This window comes from Phyllopteryx taeniolatus, chromosome 19 (assembly GCF_024500385.1).
Source record: "Phyllopteryx taeniolatus isolate TA_2022b chromosome 19, UOR_Ptae_1.2, whole genome shotgun sequence".
NCBI lineage: Eukaryota > Metazoa > Chordata > Actinopteri > Syngnathiformes > Syngnathidae > Phyllopteryx > Phyllopteryx taeniolatus.
The window spans coordinates 5,512,882-5,537,218 of NC_084520.1; the positions used below are offsets into that span (position 1 = coordinate 5,512,882).

Below are 24,337 nucleotides of genomic sequence, written 5' to 3' on the forward strand. Positions count from 1 at the left end.
TGTTTTTAATTTGGAGAGATATTAGAGGTGTGATTGCACAAGAACAAGTAGACAAATACAAATATCCCCTGGGCCTGTGGATGAAGTTATGTATCACTCAGCGCATGATTTTCCAAGGCACAGAGTACAGCAATAACTGTGTCTGTTGCAACCGTCTGTACTGATACTATAGACACACAAACCACGAATCAGGGGTAAATCCTAACTGATGCCAGTTTTAAGTTATTCAAAAAACATTCATTCAATTACAACATTGCATGATGGTAGCATAGATAAGTACTACTATAACCAAATAGCTTTTCGTAGCAAGCTTGTATGTATTCAGATTCTAAGCTCCGGCATGTTCTTCCCTTGCTTGCGTCTTCCTCCCACATTTCAAAAAGACCCCTGCAATGGGATGGCAACCAGTCCAGGATGTATCCCGCTCAAAGTGAGCTGGGATAGGCTCCAGCTCACCCCTGACCCGAATAAGGACAAGCGCTATAGGAAATGAAGGCCTACTGTATGTCTGTGCCCATTCCCCTCCGTCACACTAGAATACATTTCTACAGTTTCCTCTGAAGGAAAAATATGCAACAGACATCTAATTTTAGTATGAGAGCATCTCAGTCATGCGTGTGAGAGGTAATCCAGAAGTACATACCTGACGACCCCTGATATTACCCATACAATGTGTACAACAGCCATGCAGATTGACACATGCATAAGTTCAGACAAAAGGAAAGAAAAGAATAGAAAAGAACCACCTACATTCTGTCTTTGAATAATTGGAGACCATAAAAGTAGATACAGTAGATGAATGAAAAAAGACTCCCCTTACATTCACTTTTTTACAAATATGGGTATCGTAAAAATGGCTTTTAGGCTCTTACAGTACATTAAATTAGAATTTAAGTGATTGTTGCTTCATAGTTAAATTTAGGAACTTGTGACAGATAACTTTAAAATCCCAGTACTCAAATATGAAACACAATGTGTTCCGAGATGCTGGTTTATTTGACTTTCTAAACAATTTTCCTCATGGGAACTACAGGAGTGGTTTCCAGGATCAAAACAATCGACATCATAAAACCTTTACAACACTACCAGCATTTTTTAATAGATAAATGTTCTGAACTATCATACGTGTGTAGAAAAAAAACAACACTTCTAAAATTAAAACAAAACACTCAACACTATGTTTGTTCATCTGTACTCGTTTCAAATTCAAAGCTTTTACTATAATATAGCCATTAAGAAGTGAGCAAGGCATTGTTAAACTGCAAATGTTGTCGTAGAATTTTCTGTTAGGTGAAAAATCAGGACCACCCAGTTAAACAAAATACAATTGTATGTCATAAAAACATGTGCCTACCTCACAAGCTGCTGTTGTGGGCACGCAAGGAGGCTGTGTGCGTGAGCATGAAGCTCTCTGTACACTGCTGACTGCTTGCAGATGGCGACCTGCGTGGCGAGCGCTGCAAACGCCCCCTCCTGTCAAAAAAACTCCCAGCTGACCAGGACCGGTTGTGCTTCCTTAAGTACTCCTTGTAGTTCTTGGTGAGCAATGTGTATAGGAATGGGTTGATGCAGCTGTTGGAGTACGTCAGACATGTCGTCAGGTAGTTGATGTTGCGCTTCGCTGCGGAGGACAGGGGCAGTGTCGGATGGTACTGACCCAGGAGTTGCCAGATCCAAAAAGGCAAGAAACATGCCCAAAATAGGAGTACGATGGTGAAAATCAGGTAGAGAACCTTCGGGGTGACAAAAGGAAAGAGAGAAACTGTTGAAGTAAAATATGTCACTGATAGCAATAAATAAACAAAATGACTCTAATTTTGTTTCCATGGAGAGCAAAGCTGATTCTAGGGTCCTGGGTTCGTACTCAGAAGAACTCTAAATGACATGCAAATATGCTCAATAGGAGGTATGGGCTGATTTGAAATATATTCTTATGCCATGAGGCCATGTTAAAACCATTGCTTTTCTGTCCATGATCTCACCTTTGATCCTCTTGCACAAAGCCAATTTAATGGAGCTGATAAGTGTTTGAACTGAGAAAAATAACAGCTAACCTTTCCTAAGAAGACCCTTTTTTTTTTCTCTTTAAAGGTAAAATATTCCGCGTTGTTTTCCACAACTGTTTTCCAAACAGTTTCCATGTATCTTAATCACATCTACGACAGAAATTACGATGACCCAATTACGACGAGGTTGAAGCTAGGGCTCCAACTAGCCCGGAGTGTGAAGAAAAAAAGCAAGACCCCATGAAGCCACTGACATTGCCAATTACACCGAAATTCGTTATCAAAAGTTAACACTGAATCTAATCTGTCACATGCATCAATGCTTCCCTTTTGCCTTTGACATGCTAGAGCTTCAGTTTTGTCACTTGAAAGTGGCCGATCTTTGCCTAGCCTAGCTGCCAAGTCATGGCCTCGGCCCCACTGCAATCTTGTAACATTGAACGGTTAAGAACGGTTTACAGGCACATTTTGAGAAATGAAGATGTACTTTTATGTTGTTTAATTTCACACTTGCTGGGTAGGAAAGCCCTCCAGAGCCAATTATAAACAATTTCAAACAAAATTTTACAAAATTTCTAAAATCCTCAAAAAATGAATTGGAATCTATTGAGATTAAAATAACATTAGTTTAACCATTTACAGAAAATGTCTCCTCTCCAATTTATAATGAGTTTGACTTTCTAACATTATTTGACGTACATTGCTTTTGGCACAAATACTTTGTACTGAGTTGAGCAAAGACACACCGTTCTGAAGGAGTAAGCCAATTGTTGCCCCCTTCCTTCAATTACTGTAAGATGTTGAAAACCTTGGAAAATGAAAATATTGCTTTGAGCAGCTGACATTTCCAGCGAACCATGGCTGACTGATGTGTGCAAGTCAAAATCCAATCAACTGAATTTGCTATTAAAATCTTGAATTATGTCGTTGTAAAATGTAAATCCATTACTTTGAATACATTGTACTGTAAGCTTTAGGGATATATGTTGTTTTGCATTGCCACACATTCTTACAAGCTGACAGGAACATACATTAGTTGCCTCAAAAATATTGGTTTGACCCAAAAAGAGGTATTATTTAGGCAATACAGAAAGTTGATGACTGCTTCAGAACAATGTACACAACATACAGCCACTGGTTGTGAAAAGACAGACCTGTTGTGTGTTTATGGTGCTAATTGTGGTGTGTTATAAAATGCTGCTGTAAAACTTGAAAAACATAAAAATGTGACTGAAAATGATTGTTTAGCCAGCTTTTTCTTTTTTTTTTGCTGAATATTTTTTATTTATAATTATTTTTAGACATTACAGAAAATAGTTCCAGTCCGACGTCATACCATGAATCCCAAAATCAAATTCAAGAAGTTAATTACCGACATTTTGTTGGGTCTAAAAGCGTGTGTTCCTTATTGTACATACTGTACAGTATCTTGGAAATCAAATCAGAAAAAACAAAGACATTTGTTGTTATAGAACAGAGCAACAATGGGTGTGACATCTTATAATAGACAGCGTGGATGTTGACAGCGTCACCGCAATTTGGCTTGTGCCTTGATAGTTTTCCTAATTCTGGATTGTGTTTGTGAAGCTGATGGCTTCATCATGGTCACTCAGATGGCTTCCTGCTACGTGCCGTATGTGCTCTTTTGTGCGCTCTTATCATGTGTGCACTTGATATGAGCCCATTGACAGTGACGTCTGTTTCCAATGTGTTTGTGAGAGAGAGCAAAGCAGGAGCAAAAAGATCAATTCATATTCATGTGACGAACAGGGGAAACAGGAGAACCGGTTGTGTTGTTTTTGTGAATCAATCACTGCTCGGCTCTTAGATGGAAAATCTGTTCAAAATTGAAACCGGTTGGACATTTAACACCACCTTCCCTAGGAATCTTGGCTTGGATGGTCCTTAAAAAGTCAGACATACAGTATAATGGAAACTTTACTTTTTTATCACTTGTGGACATATATGGATCTCTGGAGTGGCTGCCTACTTATCAAGTGTGAAAGTGCACAACCAAGTATATCTTTTGTGAGTGGCCTCCATCCCAAAATGTGTCTATAAATCCAGCGAGGATGATTTAAATAATATGGCTCCCCACACGGTATCTCCGCCCATGATTTAGCAACTAAGCTTGCCATTTTGCATGGATCTGCACACTGATAGTAAGTGTACTTTGACAGCTTGATGATTAAGTGCTACCTCCATGAGTGAACCTAAAATTGGTGCAAAGATTCAAGGGTTGAGCCCAAGTAGCCCCCCTCTTGCTCCACCCCTTGTCGTCATGGTGGCGAAACTCTGTTTGGTACACCCAATAGTGAAGGGTGCTTATCTGCTGTGCGCCATTGCTCGAAACTAATTTGGCTGTTGCTTTGACAAAGGCAATCCCTCAGTGTTTGATCTTGATAGTAATTGATAATTGTGATGGATAAAATATCACAGAAACATTTATAGATATGGACAGAGCCGTAACAAACAAGTTTTATGCTGTCTGCTCTCTTCGCAAAAAAAAAAAGCATACCCAATTATCTACACAGACCCTAATGTCACACAATCATTTGTACAAAATAAACAATAAAAGTTTGATTTGCTCAAAAGTCAATTTCCACAAAAGTCTGTGTAAGGATGGCATGATTTTATATTTGTGTTTTATTTTATCCAAATGAGCAACTATGGACTAACTTGAACCACAGAATCCTAAAACAAAACCAAATGGTGCCTAAGTCTACAATGAGATTCACTGACCTTCAGATTGGGAAGCTTATTGGTCGTTTTGAAGGTCACCGTCTGTGAAACCCAGTAAGTCCGAGCAAGCTGGATGTAGAGGTAACCAATGATCAGTCCTGGGGCAACAATGCTTGTGCAAAAAAGGAAGGTGATGTAAATCTTATAGGACAGGGATGACAAGGTGGGAAGACACATAGCCTTGTTGCCCACCTTCATCAGCTGAATGCTTACGATCATCGGTAATGTGAGGATAAAAGAAGCGCCCCAAACTAGCAGCGCAATGGCTTTTCGATATTTTTTCGACCGTTTCACCGTATCCAATGGCTTGAGCACCGCAAAGTAGCGCTCAGTGCTCATGATGGTCAGTGTGAAGATACTGGCGTGCATGGTCAGAAAGTCCATGCTAATGAGGATCCGACAGCCAACATCCCCAAAGTACCACCGCTTTAGGAAGTGTGTGCACACTACGAACGGGATGGTGAGCAGATACAACAGATCCGCCAACGCTAGGTTTATGATATAAATGTACATTGAAGCTGCGTTCCGCATGGAATGGCACATCACCACAAGGGTGTAGATGTTTCCCAAGACTCCCACAAGAAACATGATGGAGAGGATAGTGCCAATGGTAAAGGTGACAGCTGGGTCCTCATGAGAGCTCTGAGGGGGGTCGGTGGCGTTGGTGCTCCTTCCCACCAGGACTTCCACAGGAGCCATGGACACAGTGGTCATCTCAGAAGATGCTATAACAAGGAAATACAAGGAGTTAATGAAAAAACTTGATGTCTTATCAATGCTGTTAATGTATCCATCCATCTATTATACCACTTACCGTGATTTATCAATCCCCATTCAATCACAGGGAAAATGTAAATGGGGACCGAATTAGGAATCAGTCCCCTGACAACAGCAGGAAATTCAATTACAGTTGGAAAAATATGATTTGACAATCACTAAGTGTTTGTAATTTTGCCTTTATATAAATATATTGTACATATTGCTGGCTTCACCCTCACATCTCTAAGACCATCACTTTTCAGGACCCCCCCCCCCCTCCAAAAAAAACCAGAAGAAAAAATGCCATTAACATTGCATCTTCGTAAGAGAAAGCCATTTTCAATACTTTAAGTTGGACAATAATTTGCAAAAATGTCAAATCCGTGAGGTGACTGACCAATAGTATATCCATCCATCCATTTTCAACATTGCTTATCCTCATTCGGTTCGCAGGGCGCTGGAGCCTATCCCAGCTGACTTCGGGCGAAAGGCCGACTACACCCTGAACTGGTCCCCAGTCATTCACAGGGCACATATAGACACAGACAACCATTCACACTCACATTCACACCATTACTGAGTGGGAACTGAACCCATGCTGCCCGCACCAAAGTCAGGCGAGTGTACCACTGTACCATCAGTGACTTGGGCCAAAAGTATAGATTTGTGAAAATATGCAATTGACCAAATTTGGACATTAAATGTTTTCGCCCAACAGTGATGATTTACTAATTAGATTTGACAGAAGTAGGTCATTTATCATTTCGTAATGACAGCCATTTTATGCATCACAGGTATATGTCAGGGACTCATTAGTATTGAAGATAGACAATTGACAATACGGCCATAATCTGAAAGTCTGGATCCCGTTAACATCTCCAAATTGTGAGTTCCTTCCCAGACACCTCCAGTTGCTGTTTGTTTGCATAAATTCCTTCCCGTGTCTTCAGTAAGTGGCAAGCATCCTCGATTGGGTTGAAATCAGGCCATAGGCTATTCTGACATTGAAGAATGTTCAATTTATTTGACTTTGCAGAACAACTTGCAGTACTACTACCACATATCCTTCTATCATTGTTTTGCAGTCATTTACTCAATACTTTAGAAAATCTGAGTTGCGTCATACTGCTTGTAGATTTGAGGAGACTAACATTGGACAACAGCCATTATGAGGAACGCATACACTGTTGACGCTTCTATAACAGCTCTGAAAATAGCTTTGAGCTTGTGCCAGGTGTGGTTTAAAACGAGACAAAAACACCATCAGTTGTTTGTTGTAATTTTTTTAATTTTATTTATTTTTTAGCTATTGTGTTTTACTTTGTATTACAAAAATAATGACATGATGATTGTCCTGATTACAGCCGCTACCTAAGTTAATGGGTAATATCCTTAATGATGAATGATTTATCTAAGAGTTAGAGACAATATGAAAATTTATTCTTATCATCGCTCAGACAGTGCTGCGTGTACTGCCTGTATATTTTTTTGTCAGAAATCCTTGCTAATTACTCCAAAGTCTGCAAAAAATCACTTAGAATGTGTAAGCCTCTTTAAAAGGCCCGTGGACTAATTTTACAAGTCAGCCTGTCTGCCCTTTGCATCTGTAATTAAATGGCCATGCAAGTTAGTACCTGTGTTGTCTTGTTTGAAAGAAGCCTTCAGCACGTTTCACCAGTTCCATCAGCCATGCTTTTGTCTAACTTTTTCCTCCCAAACTTGGCATGTATGTCCAAAATTTCACACTCCATAAAAGCAGCTCGGGGTCCGTGAGGTGAAACAAAAGGTGAATAAAAGAAAAAAAATATTTTTCCAGTTCTCTAGAGGGGCACAAAACAAATAAAATTATTCTTCTGCTGTGACCAAAATCTGATCATTGCCAAAGAGTCCTTCAATGGTAAACCCAAGGAGTTTAGAATTGAAAGGTGCAGATTTACAGTTGATCAGTCTCACAAGTTCTCTTCCATTGCGTCTATGCAGCTTGGCAGCAAAGTTGTGACATAAAAGGAGCAGGAAAAAAAAAAAATCTAATGACAGAAATATAAAGACAGATCTTCAGTGAGCTGAAGATGACAGAGAAATGAAGACCGCATTTAAGCTACCACGCGTCTCAGAGAATCCCCCCTCAGCGAGTGTGTGTGAGTGAGTGAGAGTGAGGTAGAGAGGCAGTGAGGGAGGGGAGAGGACTAAGGAAGGGAGGGAGAGCCAGTGAGGCTCTCTTCCTAAAAAAAAATGGGAGGAAGAAGACAGAGAAGATCTGGCAATGGTGAGGTATGCAGGAAATGTGCATTCCCTTTCTAACCCTTGTACCACCCATTTCCATAAGGATGTATAGCAATGCGACCCAAGACCCACACTGACATAGGTATACAAAAAACAATAGCCAACAGAATTAATTGGTACAGTACACACTCCTCTTTTGTTCCACAGTGGCATCCAGTAACACTTTTTATGAATGGAAAGTATCAGTGGCACTGTCTCCTCTGCATGGAGATGACCCAAGCTTTGTCCTCTCAATGGAAAAATCCATTCACAAGGTGGTAGTACAGCTGGCTCACAGTATTCTCAATTATAATTACAAGAGAAGCAAAGTAATACAATGTAATACTGTACAATTCTGTATCACTCCAAACTAAACTTTAACGTTACTTAATCTTTAAATCATAACCAAGGCTAAATGAATACCTCTCTGGCACCTCATTGGATTGTGTGGAGATGATCTAAAGTTGGTACAATGTCTGCATTCCAGTCAAGGTGGTCAATGTTACAAAAGCCAAATGAGGTCAGCGTCTGTAAAACCTCAGACTGTAAATCTGAATGTGTTGTTATTTTGTCTTTTTGCTTCATTTGGTAATCCACTTCTGGACCAGCACATCCACAAATTAAAAGGATGATTAGATTAAGACTAATGGGCTTTAGGGGGAAGGAGCCTTCAAGGTACAGGAGTGGCTTTCTGGACACATTTTGGTGACTTTCTCTCTCTCTCTCTCCATGTGTGTATGTATGTGTGTGTGTGTGTGTGTTAAACCTGCAGTAAAAGTTAAATGGAAATATGTTTGAATTAAAAGCTATATGAACCACTACATTCATTCATTTTCTATAGTGCTCATACTCATTTGAGGCATAGATGAGTTAACTTTGGGTAAGACACAGTTGCAGAAAATCACTGCACTATATTATTATTATTATTATTTAACATACAAAACAAAAATCATTCTGGTATAACACATTATGATTATACTTATACATGCTCTTTGCAACAATTCTAATGCTACAACCCGAGAAAGTGTACTTACCTGCTGACAGAGTTACATTCAAACAGAATCAGCAATCATAATCCAGGCTGGGTTCTGCATGAGTTTATTTATGGCAGTCCTCCCTGCCACAGATCCACACACGGTGATATCTCAATCTGTGCTTCTCAAAGCATATACATCAGTCATTGTTTACTGCTGGAGGGGAGATGGTTTCTTACTCCAGAACTATGTAAAGCATTTGTCAGTTACAGTATTTAACATAAAAATCAGTTTTGCATGCCATCACTGACAGTGTAGTAGTTCACCCGTCTGACCTCTATTGCACTAGTGATTGACTGGGGAGTCCAGGGTGTCGTCCATGTTTCGGTCAGCTGTGGTAGACTCTAGCTCCCTATGACATTCAACAGGATAAATGGAATAGAAAATGGATGGATGGACAGTTCTGCATGTCCCCATTACAAGTTGAAATATGAGAGATATAACCTTGCTTGCCACATCCTGGCACACCCCCTTAAAAATACTTGACTGAATTGTCATATACAGTCTGTGCAAAGTTTTAGCCCACCTCTAGCTTTTCTATTTTAATGACCTTTTTCACAGCAGTTATTTTGAAATAATGTTTAAAAGAAAATACACACAAATTGCTAGCGGGGTTATGGTAAAAATACATTGCAGATTCTTACAAAACTTCGCAGGGGATGAAAAGAAAAAATGGTCTGGTGAGGAAGCGGATACAGGATATGAAGATATTTGAAATATGGATCAAACAAATCATTATGGTTAAAGATCTTATATACTGGTGTTGTCATGGGTGTGTGTTCTGGTTGTTGTTTTCCCTCTGTCTCGTACACACCTGCTCCTGAGAGCATCTTCCCCACCTGTGCCTCGTTCACCCTAATTACCCCTTGCATTTAACCTTGTGTCTCATTCGTTCTAGTCGCCAGTTCGTTGTACCTTGTCGTCGCGTTCCAGCATTCCTTGTTTCCACGTCACCGACTCACAGTAAGACTAGACCCTGTTCAGATGATCGACCTTGCCTTTTTGCCTCATGTTTTTGGATACTGTTGCCTTTCTTGGATTGCCTGCCTGTGTACCGACCTATGCCCGTCTATTAAACCTCTCTTTTTGGAAACTGTCCATTTGTAGTGGAGTCGTGCATTTTTTGGGTGCTATCCTCTGTTCCGTTCATGACGGGTGTAGTACCAGCATGTATTACTTTGTGTGTTACAGAAACAATCATCCATTCATCCATCCATCCATTTTCTGAGCCGCGTATCCTCACAAGGGTCGCAGGAGCGCTTGGAGCCTATCCCAGCTATCATCCATGAACTGGTTGCCACCCAATTGCACGGCACATATAAACAAACAACCATTGGCACTCACATTCACACCTAAGGGCAATTTAAAGTCTTCAATTAACCAACCATGTATGTTTTTGGGATGCAGGAGGAAACCGGAGTACTTCAGAACTGTGACGCAGACGCTCTAACCACTCTCCACCGTGCCCAGAAACAATCAATATTTTGGAAATTAACAATGCTGGTAATTTAGGGCAGCTGTGGCATAAACCTATTTGGTGGCAGTCTAATAAATTTCTTAAGTACTATCATTTATGTTTTTTCATGTATTATTTTTTGCTTGTGGGGTGGAAATTTACGGAGAAATACGTACTTCTGTTACGGGTATTGTCCCACGTGATTGTGACAGCAAGCTCAGTGTATGTGGGCGTGTGCGTCGATGTGTGAGTGCATGTTTTTGGGATGTGGGAGGAAACCGGAGTGCCTGGAGAAAACCCATGCAGGCACGGGGAGAACATACAAACTCCACACAGGCGGGGCCGGGGATTGAACCCCGGACCTCAGAACTGTGAGGCAGACGCTCTAACCAGTCGTCCACTGTGCCACCAAACTAAAATAAAAAAATAAGATGCTGTACTTACCATTACTGCTGAGAGTGAAAAAAGGAGGGCGAAAAAGGCAAAGATACTCCTGGCGCACAAACACAGACAAGCGCTATGCACTAGCTAAGCAGAAACACTATGGTGCTGGGACAAAATGGCGGACGAGGCACGGGCGTCTTAAAGTCGAAACGTCGTAGGTCGAGTACGTCGTAACTCGAGGACTTCCTGTACTTTCATTCCAATATGACAGTGGTACGTATGACTGTATATACTGTATGTACAGTAAGTTTACATACCCTGGCAGAATTTGAGAAATATAATTATTATTATTTTTTTAAATATGACTGAACAACAACCATCATTAATTTCTTGATGGTTATGTTTTGTTTAATGATAAAGCTTTTCTAATATGCTTGACAGTTTAATTTGAATCCCATTAAAATAAAATTAAATGTGTTTCGCCTGGCCCTTCAGAATCAGAATCAGAATCATCTTTATTTGCCAAGTATGTCCAAAACACACAAGGAATTTGTCTCCGGTAGTTGGAGCCGCTCTAGTACAATTTACAGAACATTCATGTTTTCTTTAAAGAATTGTACCCATCTTATAAATTCTGCCTAGGTAATCAAGCACAACTGTGTATTTTCTCATTTAACTAATAAAAGTAAGGCTGTGAATTTAATTTCAAAATAAGAGCAAGTAAATTAAAAAGTATTACGTTCAAATAAAGTGCTTATCTTTAGAATAATTCTTTGAAAAAATACTTCGTTTTGATCATATGGGTAGAAGCAAAACCATGCATTGTAAAAATTCATTATACATAGGTAGAAGGGTTTTCCAGAATTTTTAGGTCATTATACATGGGTGCGCATTATACACGAGAAATTACGGTAAATGGTTTTTGTTACGAAATCCAAATCACACCAAAGTAATTAATCATTCAATGCTTTTAATATTGTCACTGATGGTGTAGTGGTACACTCACAACTTTGGTGTAGGCAGCATGGATTCAGTTCCCACTCAGTGATGGTGTGAATGTGAGTGCAAATCGCTGTCTGTGTCTATATGTGCCCTGCGACTGTCTGGCGACCAGTTCAAGGTGTGGTCCGCCTTTTGCCTGAAGTCAGCTGGGATAGGCTCCAACACTCCGCGACCCTGAACAGGATAAGCGGTATTTAAAATGGATGGGTGGCTGCTTTTAATATTATTTGTTCAGCATCATTTATCAGCACTCACTAACAAACTTTTTTTTTTTTAATCATATTCTACTCTCCCCAGGCTGTCCACTTGAATTAATAAATTTAGCCAAGCACTGTAGCTGAAGTTATTTCGAACGGTTGAAAAAAGTATTTTTTAACTTCAACTTTAAGCTGCAACACCTCCCATAAATTCCATTGGAAGTGGAGCTCTTAAAAGCATAGGTGACAACAACATAAATAATTTAACCACACATGGCTACTTTTAATATTAGGAGTCTTACAATGTCGAAGATGTTACAGGTTTTATATTTTTCTTACAGCATGGTATAGACACTCTAATTCCTTGGTAGTATGCTGCTGTCAGTTTGTTCAGTAAAATGTATGCTAGCTCTTTTAAATTATTGAGAAATTCTACCTTTGAGCTGGTAGAAAAATGGAATTTGGCAAAATGCTTAAAAGTGCATTAAAATAAAATTTGCTCCGTATGCAAGGGTTTGAGCGACGTGTGCTTCGCTACGCCATTTGATGTCATAAGGAGCGCGCAACATGCATTATGCATCTTCGCTTCAAAGCCGGGAGCATTGGCAGCAAGGCGACGCCGTTTTATGCTATTTCATTTGTTCTGCTGGTGAGAGGATAAAGTTTGTCAGCCCAGTAGATGAGAGGGAGTGTTTCAGTGTCATTGTTAAAAATGAATGCACATCAAATCTAATTTGAAACACAGCAGAGAGAGTAAAGCAACACATCAAAGATAAAACGCTTATAAAAACAAAAATTATGAATAATCACACAATAAACAGTTTGGTAGGGATGTATTACAATCATTCATGGTAACACACACACACACACACACAGTCCTCTCTCAAAGTTTAAACACCGCAATAATTAAGCGAGGTGCAAGGGAGAAGTCAGTCTGTCAGTCTGTCTGTGTGTGCAACAATTACTTTGTGGCCTCTCTCTGTTGGCGTAAACACACAATGCAAATGCAATGCAAATGCAATGCAATAATCTCCTCCAGTCAGACCCAATTGCTGCAGCTCTCGGTCCATGACCAACAGGGACTCTTAGGGCTTGATTAACTAATGATTTGCTCACGAGAAAACGGGTGCAAACTTGATTGGTCACGTAAACCTATTGTATGTGAAAGCTGATTTACTAACCTTGCTCACAATGCACAGTGTCCGCCATATTTTGGAGCAGTTCATTTTGCGTATTCTGTGAAAAGTGTATGCAAATAGATGAATTTAGCACCCTAAATGCAATGTATCAAACCTGAGACAAATTAAATCTCGCATCGGAAAAGGTAGGTGCAAACAGGCACGCACAGTACTACCATAGTTAAGGCAAGAAGAGAGGCCAGAAACAAAAATGACTGACTTATTTTCCATTGAGCAATGCAATTTCTGAGCTTTTCAATGATCTATTCTACCGGTTGTATGTATGTAAGTATGGGCTTCATTACCATGATGACTGGGGATGGAGCTGTTGGGTCTGCGACGAGGCCAACGGCTACTTATGCGGAAGCAGCAACCCAGAGTGTTAATGAAAAAAAGTAACTGCCGCCCATAAAGGCAGTAACAATTGATAACACATACCTACACATAAGGACAACGTGAATCAAAAGGGGAGGCCTAAAGCATTGCAACGATTAAAACAATGTTGGTTATGTGGCGAGGGGATGATGACGACGTTACTTGTGAAGGCTTGATAGCCAGGGGAAGAAAAAGGAAAAACAAAACTCAAGACTGCATTGAAACCAGACTAAAACACATTTACTGTACAGTATGTTCATGGATCAGTGTGTCCAGCCAAACCACAGCAGTCGGCGAACATTTGGCCGATTTTTCATGGAAAAAAATGAGCTGCTGTCTGGGAACATGGTGTCCCTTGGTACATTTGTGGTATTAATGGAATACGTCCTGCAGGAGCCTGACCACACGTGCGGTATATATGAGTCTGCAGTACATTCGGCGGATAAAGACATGTCACTGTGACAATCACACACTATATAACTCTATAAGCAGGGCGTTGTTGTTTTAACCTTGCATTCACATCACAATTAGTTGGTCTTCCACTGAAAGTTTCTTATAATACTCAGGGCTATCATATAAATACTTTCTTTATATTATTCTTACATAGGTTGTAAACTTTGTGAAAATAGCTGTGCTGCTTTCACTTGCCTTAAATGACCCATGGGAAAAAAATAAAGATTTTTTGAATCAGAATCTGAAAAAAAAGGACATCAAAAATACATTTTAAAAAAATCACTGTTTGGGGCTGTGCCTTGGTTTTAAAGTCACAGTTCAGTTAACATTTGGTACAATAGGGCAACAAAATACATCATACAACTGTTGTTTTTGTGCGTGTAAACAGGAACAAAATCAATGTCAACCTGCGAACTGCTCGCATTGAATTCTTCAAGAAATTCAAATTTCTCAAATAGACAAGGCTAAAATCTTTACTTTTTGAGACATGCTAAACTGGACAATAAATAGTTGGTAATATTTTAAACCAACCCAGTGTGACAGAATATTTGTCCTTGATTTGTACTTGGTTATTTGAAAGCATTATCTATTTTTATATTTTGTGATTTGCTATTGAAGTTACCAGTAAATCTCTTGTTTAACTGGTGTTGGATAAACCCATTTTTTTTTTTTTAAGAGGACCATTTTGACAACCTTATTGAGACATCTCAGAATCCCAATAAACAGTTTTGTTACTGCGTTTAGTCCTAAACCTGGGCACGTTGCTGATAACGTTATCCATTGGCGTGTGTGTTTGCATAAGGTGAAATGAAATGAGGATATCTGATGTTGTCGACCACTGCACCCTAAGCTTGAGGTTTTGGGTAAACACTCATGAAATTGTCTTTGGGCAGTGCTTTATCATTGAAGGATAAAATCAGGTTTAGTGGTCTATATTTTCACGTGGAAATGTAAAAAAATAAATTGTGAATAATGGGAAAATAAATAATGAACAAACATCCAGCATGATTGGCCTTGGGTGTGATCATGTCTGCCAGGCATCTCAGGCTTCCTGCCTAAGTGGAGTATTTCTTTTTTATATCTTTGACCTAAATCTGTCATACAAACCTTCAGCTAATCTCAGACAATTTGTTAACATTTTAAACTTTTCTTTTAACTTATTTTGTCATGAGACAAATACTGTTTGTTTTCATTAAAGGTAGGTAGAGTAGCCAAAAGTTGTACTCAGGTAAAAGTACTGTACTGTTAATTTAGAATAATCTTACTCTACTGAGTAATTGGTGATTAACTTCAGAATTATTTTTTAAATAACGCATGAATGTCATATAATGAATGTAAGTGGTTCTGTTGCAGTACCAGTGTAAAAATTATTCTGCATGACCACATATTTTATTATAATGACACATCTGATTTAAACAGGACGCTTTAGTTAATAAAACCTGAGGCAACATGATAAATAAAGAGATCTTTTACAAAACAATATATAATACATATATAATATTTATAAATCAATAATCACTTTTATTATTATTATTATTATTTTTAGAACAATTATACTTACCTAACGATAGATACCTGCAAATATTAAAACATATTTTATTCTCTTAAAACATTTATTGGCTTCGTGTGAACACGTTAAACAAAAGTGTGTACACAATAAAATGGCATGGCAAGATAATTTTTTTTAACTTGGCTTTTATTGCATTTTAGAAAAGAGTGCTTTATATTTCTACTAACTACGGACCCTGAAAAACTAGTGTGACAGTTGAAGCATACATGCTAATACTAACGTGTAATGGATTAAACTCTACCAGCATTTTAAATAAAATATATTTTAGAATTTAGGAAATAACTATATATGGTAAAACAACAGTTAAAATCTTGATTCAGAACTATTGATTTGTGTCATAGAAGTACCACTTAAGCTTGATTCCAACAAACCTTTATCTTGTTAAATATAGTTTCAATAATATTTCTCAAAAACACTTATGTTTGCTCTCGAGTGGCACAATTCAGATAGGCATCTTAGCAGCATAAAGAGAAAATCAGTGTAATCGGATGTTCTCAGATCGGAATCAGAGCGCTTTCACATGTTGGCATCGGATATCTGCCGGTGCGATCCTGTCAAAGCGAACTTGACATCTCTGAAATATACACAACAGCTTCTTTCCAAGCAACACAAATAATCTAACTACTAAATCTAAACTCCAGCGAAAGCAGATACCATATTTAATGGTAAATAGATTTTTACAGGAAAGGCACACAATTCTTTTCAAATTTAGCAATTTTTTTATGCCGTCTTGGCTTTATATGGGTAAATGTCTTCCATGCTGAAACAGTCATGCTTTAAGTCCTATTTTCAAAACATTATTGAGTCATACTAGTAAAGTATTAGTATTAGTATAATACACTAATATCATGGCAGTCCAACGCAAATTTAATCAGAACAAATATTTTTTCAAGTTGTATGAGAAAAATCCTAAACGATGATAACTTATTTATGAAGAACAATTTCATTCAATACAACACAAAATGGTGGTGTCCTGTTGAAATTCATGCCTTGCATAACTTCATAGCAATTGTGCCCTTCAAACTGTCACGATTGATAATCGTATGATATGGGACTGGACCCAAAAGCAGGCGGCGGCGGAGGAAGTAGATAAGAATGGTTTATTAGGTCGTAGCTCAGGGAGTAGGATATCCGAGGAATGATAATGGTCCGTTGGAACAGGAAAGGTGCAGGAAGCGGGAGCGTGGGCAGGTGAAAGAGCTTGACGGTGTGGCTGGCGCGGGCAGTGAAGCGGGAGACACGGAAGGAGCACTGGGGACGGAGGAGGACATAAGAGGATTAGTACAATTGCAGGTAGCCAAGAAATCAATAGAACACTCGAGAAGGAATCATGAGAGACGGCCTGTGTACCACGAACGAGCGTAAATACTCTGGCGCTGGATTCCTGGATCTGACAGGCTTATATGCAGGCAGTGATGAGTGCTGATTGGGAACAAGTGCGCGGTTGAGGAGGTGATGATTGCTGGGGGGAGGGAGAGAGAGAGAGAGAGAGAGAGAGAGAGAGAGAGAGAGAGAGAGAGAGAGAGAGAGAGAGAAAAGCGAGGCACAAAGCACCACTCAAGTCCCAAAAATGGAACTGCAGGGCACAGGCCATGACACAAACTCTGCAGATACAAGTTAATGAATGATCTTTGCGACTCATTAAACCAATGACACTCTTGTCTTTATACATTCATAATGAGTAAACCTATACAATTCTTCTGACACTTCTCACACAAGTACATATCTCAGAAATAACAACATATTTTGCTGTCTGCTATTGTGTGAAAGTAAAATGGCTGCAACATCCTGATCCTTCAGATCACAGATCCCTCTGGTGTATAGCAGCAACAAAATGAGGCTCCCTCCAGTGGCATTAATGGTAAAGACAGCTTAACTGGCATAGAAGGACTATTTGTAAAAAAAAAAGAAAAAAAAAAAAGGAACGACACTAAGAGGCATTTGTGTTAGTTTTCATCAAAAAGACATAAAGCATTAGGAGTAATATCGTATAGATCCAAAATTATAATTAGCATCTTCAGAAAATGTGACACAACGGTAAAGACATTTTGCCATTAAAAGTGTGAAAAATATCACGCTACCACCACTAAGCTTAGTACTAGTAATCACAATGCAAGCCTCGATTGCTCACTTAAAACTACGAGCTTTTCACTGCACACCATGTTCATCTTCTGAAGAGTGATTCTATTGCGTCAAAACTCAAGCTGCTCACGGTGCCTAAGGTGTGAGGCGACGTACGATCTTTGATATGTGAGCCGCACAAATGAATGGAATGACTCAAGGAGGTTGTTTTCGAGAGCCAATTTCATACACATTAATAGTTAGGAGAATTGAAGTCCTCAGCCAAGTCTTTAAATCTTCAGTCTCCTCTTCTGAATGTGCAGCAAGTTAATAGGGTGTAAGATTAGGATGCAGATGGTTTTGTAACACTGCTTCAGTCTGGTTATAATTTATTACATGAGTGGGGATGGAAATAATGTACTATATAGTGTACTCTCAGAAATAGACTACAATTGCAGGACACTATTTCATCTTATTCTGCCATTAAGAAAAAGGCAATAGAATGAATGTTTTCCAAGATTTGTCATTATATGATTTCAAAACCATAAAAATGCAGAATGAGAATTTGGACTTAAAACAGCTTCAACATACTACTAATACTGCTACTGTTGCTATTACCATTTTAGAGATTACAAGCAAAAAGTGGCCCCTTTGGGAAGATGGTGACAGCTCCTTTTCCCATGATTTTGTATGAATATCAGTTCAATTGTATATCCAGATTATGATCATCCTCCTGCTTGATGTATTTTCTGCTTTCAATCCACTCCAGATGTCCTGTAAATTCAGCTGTCTCAGCACCATCATGGCTGCCAGTAGAGCTTCATTCTTACAATTTTAAACAATTGACTGTTCACAGAAAATATAGCTGAGGAACATTGAGATGAATGTCCAATGTTTCATTGGACAACAGCAGCAAGGCGTGGACATACAGTAATCATTGGTAATTAGTTTAGCATTTTCTGCACCTGTCTACCTAAGCGGGAGACGTGTGCTAATTGAGTGAAGAGAAGAAGATTGCAGAGGGAATTCACTTCAATAGCTGTTTAATTTTGGTGGAACACCAAACATGACACAATGACGTTCTGTCAATTTGTTTTCAGGTGTTGGCAAATTTCAATGTCCTATGGTTTTTAACGAGTCACTGATTTCCATACAGGCATCGCAGATTTAGTTCCCTCAGCATAAACATTCGTCTAACCTTACATGCACCCAGTGATTGACGGGCTACCAGTCCACAGTGTACCTCACCTCTTGTCCAAATCAGATGAGATTGGCTCCAGCTGCCCGTGACCCTGAACAGGTTAAATGGATGGATGGTTGTAATGTGTTTTCAGATATTGGCAAATTTCATTGGGTAAGGTTTGAAGTGTAACCTGTTTTCAAATGTTGGAAATTGTGCAGATGGTGAAATGTTATGTTTTCATTAAACATTTTTCTTATATATGGTATGGTTTTTAATTTAATCCTTTTACAGATGTTGGCAAGCTTCTGCGGTATGGTTTTAAACTAAACGCTCTTTCATTTACAGGTGAATTCATGATAAATTGACAGTTGAGAACAATCTTTGCTTGTAGTTTAATTCAGCTTGCTTCTGACAAAGCCATTATTTAGCCTTTCATAGTTTACATCATTAAACATTTTGAAATGTTTTTTTAAATCCTCCAATCTCTTATCATTTTCTGGTATTTTATAGAGCGCCAATAAAGTAAAAAAAAAAAAAAAAAACTTACTTAATTATGACCCTGTATTTATTATTTACCACAAACTTGAATCAGACTCATGAAACTACCTTTTGTCACATAAATCGACTAGTCATGCCCCTTTCAATTAATTAATTAGGACCATCACAACAAAAAAACAGCAACAATAGGTCTATTCAAAACAGTAAGGCATTTACTAAGTAGCTGAGCAGCAACATCAGAGAGAATACATTTAGAAATTTCTAAATCATCAGAACAAATAGTTACTTCTGTTGTTGAATAATATGACCTATGACCTACAGTACAACAAACTATTCAGTCCAACAGCTGAGAAGCTCCTTGACAAGTTAGTGCCAGGACATACTATAATTAGTTTGATGTCAAGTGTCACAGCAGTGATAATGCACTGCAAAGTTACTCATGTAAGTTTACTTCAAAAGGAGGAAAGTTTTATAAGAGTAATTGAAAAATTAAGGTGAGACAAGCCAGTTAAATACTGGGAGAATATAGTCTGGTCAGATGAGAGCAAAATTTAACTGTTTGAATGCCATAATCCACCACGTTTGGAGGAGAAATGGCACTGCTCATCACCCTAAAAACACCATACCAACAGTTAAGTGCGGAGGTGGGAACATGACGGTGTGGTGCTGCTTTTCAGCAAATGGTACTGGTGAACTTCACTTTATTGAAGGAAGGATGAATGGGCAAATGTACCGAGACATTCTTGACAAAAATCTGCTGCCATCTACGAGGGTGATGAAAATAAAATGAGGGTATATATTTCAGCAGAATAATGATCCAAAACATACTGCCAAGGAAACTCTCAATTGGTTTCAAAGAAAAAAATGAAGCTGCTAGAATGGCCCAGCCAATCACCTGACTTGAATCCAATCGAAAATCTATGGCAAGAACTGAAACTCAAGCTCCATAAAAGAAGCCCATGGAACCTTCAAGATTTGAAGACTGCTTGTGTGGAGGAACGGGCCAAAATCATACCAGAGCAACGCATGTGACTAGTTTCTCCATACAGGAAGCATCTTGAAGATGTCATTGCAAACAAAGGCTTTTGTACAAAGTATTAAATAAATACCATATTCCCTTTGTGCGTGTGTTCAATACTTTTCCCTGTGTCATTTCACATTATTACACACAGCTTAATTTCTGAGTTTATTTGTTTTACTTTCGTTGTATATATTTATTACTTGGGTTGTTCCTAACATCTGTTGAAATTTTTATGTCAATAGCACCTTTGGAAATATATTTAATGAGAAAAATGGTGACGTGTTAAAATACTTATTTCAGCTGCTGTATCTCCGAGAGGGTAGATTAAATCAAAGCCCATAATGATGACGACAACGCCCCAGAGAAAGATGAGTCACTTTATCGTTGCGTTTGTGGAAATGAACAAACAAAAATAACATAAAGTAGTTAGATTATTCAATTAATTCCACTTATCAAGCTATTGTCATACTCAGCCCTTAAAGCAGGGGTGTCAAACTCATTTTTGTCGTGGGTCACGTTGTTGATTCGGTTTCCCTCAGTGGGTCGTTACGGGCAGGCTCTTTGTCAGTGTCCCTTCTCTCCGCAGTAGTGACAAGTGTCATCAAAGATGACACTCGCACGGTTGGGGTTGTAGCTGCCTCTCTTACCCCCGCCACGTCTCCTGCCTCGTCCATTACGTCCTCGGCTTTGAAATTGGCCTTGAGCAAGTGCAGTCATAGCTAAGTGCGCATTCAGGGATGCTTTTGCTGATTCTTTGTCATATACTGCCCTGCAGTTCCATTAGTGGAGCCGGGAGGGCGCTTTGTGTCCTCCCACCCCCCCTCCCCTATCTGTTTTCAGCACCTGTCTTCAATCAGCCTCATCACCACCGGTGTAAAAGCCTGCCTGTTCCCAGAAATCCTTGCCTAAGTATTGCAGCCTCTCCTAGCAGTACCACGGCCCACCTTATGTCAAGTAAGCTATACTGTTCCTCGCTTCCCTTGTTAACTCTTGTGTCTCCTCGTTCCCAGTGCTCCCCTGTGTTCCTGACCCACATCATTCCTGCCACCAAGCCAGCTGCTTGTGCTGTCCACTGTCTGCCACCTGCCCACGGCGCCACCTGCCAACACATCCAAGACCACCTCCATAACCTTTCCTCAATAAACTGTTAATCATTTTACGTCTGCCTCCGCCTGCTCTTGGGTCCAGCTATTCCCACACATGACAGAATACTTAGGGCACTACGGACCCAGCAACTCCGGAGGCTCTGAAGAACGCATTAACCCTCCAAGGCGTCCACATTGGACGACAGGAAAAAAACCCTGAAAGAAATCCCCAAAACGCTCCACTTCCTTTCGCAACATGTCTCCCTTCTTTCCCAACAGATGCAATCCATTCAACCCCCTGTAAGTACTCCTCCCGAGCCCACAGCCTCCAATCCACCCCGCTTCCCGTACAAAGAACCTCATGTCCCTCCGCCCTTCTGCTGACCTAGGTGCATGTATTCAGTTTATTCTTAATTGCTCACTCGTATTTAATCTCCAACCGTACAGTTATCCCACCGAACGTTCTAAAGTAGCATATGTCACTAACCTCCTCCACGGCAAAGCAGCAAAATGGTCCACTTCATGATGGTGAAACTCCTCTCCGGTACTTCATTCGATTCTTTTTCCGCCGAACTCCGCAAAGTATTTGATCACCCAGTTCAGGGCAAATAAGCCCCCTCTCGCCTGCGCATGCTCACACAGGGCGCTAAATCAGCAGCGGAATATTCCATTGAGTTCCGGATATTGGCAGGTGAATGCGGGTTGGAGGACGCGGCGCTTGGGGGGATTTTTTCAAATGGCCTCTCTGACCAACTCAACGATGATCTAGCGGTCAGGGACGAGCGCTCCTCTCTCAAGGATCTCGTTGCCCTTTCCATTCGGCTTGATTACCGACTGTGAGAGAGAGCACAAGAGAGGAGGGTCCGCATATGTAAGAATCCTCCCTCTCAGAGCACCACGCTGTCAGCTTCTCACCCGCCTCCCGCACCGTCTCCCGCACTTCCGTCACTCCCTGTAGCTACCACAGACCCCATGCAAATTGGTAAAACACGTCTAGACCCACATGAGCGTCAGCGTCAAGTCATCCAGTGTATCTACTGCGGTCAATCCGGTCACTTTATTTCCTCATCCCCCCTCTGATCAAAAGACCAGGCTCACCGCGACCCGTGAGCGTCGTGGTGACCCAAACCTCCATTCCCTCAAGCTCTCCCAAGAGCGTTCATGCTTGCATTATAGTTTCTGCTCAGAACACCTCCATTACTGCCCTTATAGAGTCCGGTGATGATGACAACTTCATTCATGAAGCAATAATTCACCAGCTCCAAATCCAGTAGCAGCAGAACAGTGGTGAGGTGTGCTGTAGGTGTGACAGACGAATTTAAGGTGGAGGTGGGACTGCATCAGGGTTCAGCCCTGAGCCCCTTCCTGTTTGCAGTGCTGATGGATAGGGTGACAGATGAGCTTAGACCCGAATCCCTGTGGACCATGATGTTTGCAGATGACATTGTGATCTGCAGTGAAAGCAGGGAGCAGGTGGAGGAACAGTTAGAAAGATGGAGGCATGCACTGGAAAGAAGATAAATGAAGATTAGCTGAAGTAAAATAGAATATATGTGCATGAATGAGAAGGGTGGTAGGGGAGGAGTGAGGCTACAGGGAGAAGAGATAGCAAGGGTGGATGACTTTAAATACTTGGGGTCAACCGTCCAGAACAATGGTGAGTGTGGTCAGGAAGTGAAGAAACGGGTCCAAGCAGGTTGGAACGGGTGGAGGAAGGTGTCAGGTGTGTTATGTGACAGAAGAGTCTCGGCTAGGATGAAGGGCAAAGTTTATAAAACAGTGGTGAGGCCACCCTTGATGTACGGATTAGAGACAGTGGGACTGAAGAGACAACAGGAAGCAGAGCGGAGGTGGCGGGAATGAAGATGTTGAGGTTCGCTCTCGGAGAGACCAGGTTGGATAAAATTTTAAATGAGCTCATCAGAGGGACACCCACGGTTCGATGTTTTGGAGACAAAGTTAGAGAGAGCAGACTTCGATGGTTTGGACACGTCCAGAGGAGAAATAGTGAGTATCTTGGTAGAAGGATGATGAGGATGGAGCTGCCAGGCAAGACAGCTAGAGGAAGACCAAAGAGAAGGTTGATGGATGTCGTGAGGGAAGACATGAGGGCAGCTGGTGTTCGAGAGGAGGATGCAGGAGATAGGCTTACATGGAAAAGGATGACACGCTGTGGCAACCCCTAAAAGGACAAGCCGAAAGGAAAAGAAGAAGAAGATTAGTGCAGTTCTAACAGAGCATAAAAGAAATATTATGCATTTATTCTTCAATTTAAAACAGTCCCCAGGTAAATTATTAACAGACTATAATACATCAAGGATAAAGAATTATAGCACGCTTCACACACCATGTTTTTTATTTTGGTGTCCGTTTGAAAGGACGACCTTGTCTCATGCAAAAGAGCCAGCCCTCATGCCGCCTTACTGCTGGGCCAGTTGCAAGTACGGATTTTGTTGCCATGTCGACTAGGGGTGCTTGCACTTCGAGCCCAGAGTCTAAAAAAGGGACTGCAAACTGCAATGCACACGTGACAGTGGACCTGTGTATTGGTGCAGCAGACATATTTCCAAATATATTTTCCCCTCCACCCTCACCGCATCAACAACATCACAGAGAAATCAAGTATGAATTGAGTAGGAAATGAACTGAAAATGCTGACCTGACCTGACTGTGGTGATCTACCATACCTATATGGCAGCAGATGAGTGAGTGAGGAAAACCATACATCAGATACTGATTTCAGAAAATCTTTAAGAATCGGCAGGCTAGAAAGAGGGAGAAGAGAACGTACATTTTTATTGATCGTCCTGGTTCACAACAGTGTGAATTAATTGTTCTAAAAGTGCTGATTTTCCTAGCAGTAAAGTGCTTGGAAAGAAAAGTCGCCAGCAATAACAGCCGCCAATGGTCATAATGAAACATAGGGCACTCGTTGTTCAATGGAATGTTCCATAGTTCAATATTGGTACATTTAAAGGAAACTATAAATTCAAGGACATACTGTGATAAAAAAAAAACACATGCGCAATATGCTACAGTTGCAAAAGGCTGAAGAAGAGTAGTAAATAATG

General features: G+C 40.2%; 1 protein-coding gene and 1 long non-coding RNA gene across 2 annotated transcripts in view; both read right to left on the reverse strand.

Annotated features, from left to right (window-relative positions):
• Positions 1 to 7,642, reverse strand: part of LOC133469480 (urotensin-2 receptor) — a 35,605-nt gene extending 27,963 nt beyond the window's left edge. The window contains exons 1-4 of the mRNA XM_061756631.1: positions 7,461 to 7,642; positions 7,142 to 7,327; positions 4,749 to 5,473; positions 1,355 to 1,733 (exon numbers count right to left, since the gene is read on the reverse strand). Of these exons, the coding sequence (XP_061612615.1) occupies positions 1,356 to 1,733; positions 4,749 to 5,462 (1,092 nt within the window). The 5' untranslated portion in view covers positions 5,463 to 5,473; positions 7,142 to 7,327; positions 7,461 to 7,642 and the 3' untranslated portion in view covers position 1,355. The remainder of the gene's footprint in view (positions 1 to 1,354; positions 1,734 to 4,748; positions 5,474 to 7,141; positions 7,328 to 7,460) is intronic.
• A 7,905-nt stretch (positions 7,643 to 15,547) lies between these two features.
• Positions 15,548 to 24,023, reverse strand: LOC133469672 (uncharacterized). Its single transcript, XR_009785754.1, has 5 exons — positions 23,614 to 24,023; positions 23,419 to 23,448; positions 21,754 to 23,324; positions 16,769 to 16,880; positions 15,548 to 16,669 (listed from the first exon to the last, which is right to left on the reverse strand). It is a non-coding gene; the product is annotated as an uncharacterized LOC133469672 (long non-coding RNA).
• Positions 24,024 to 24,337: the final 314 nt, after the last annotated feature.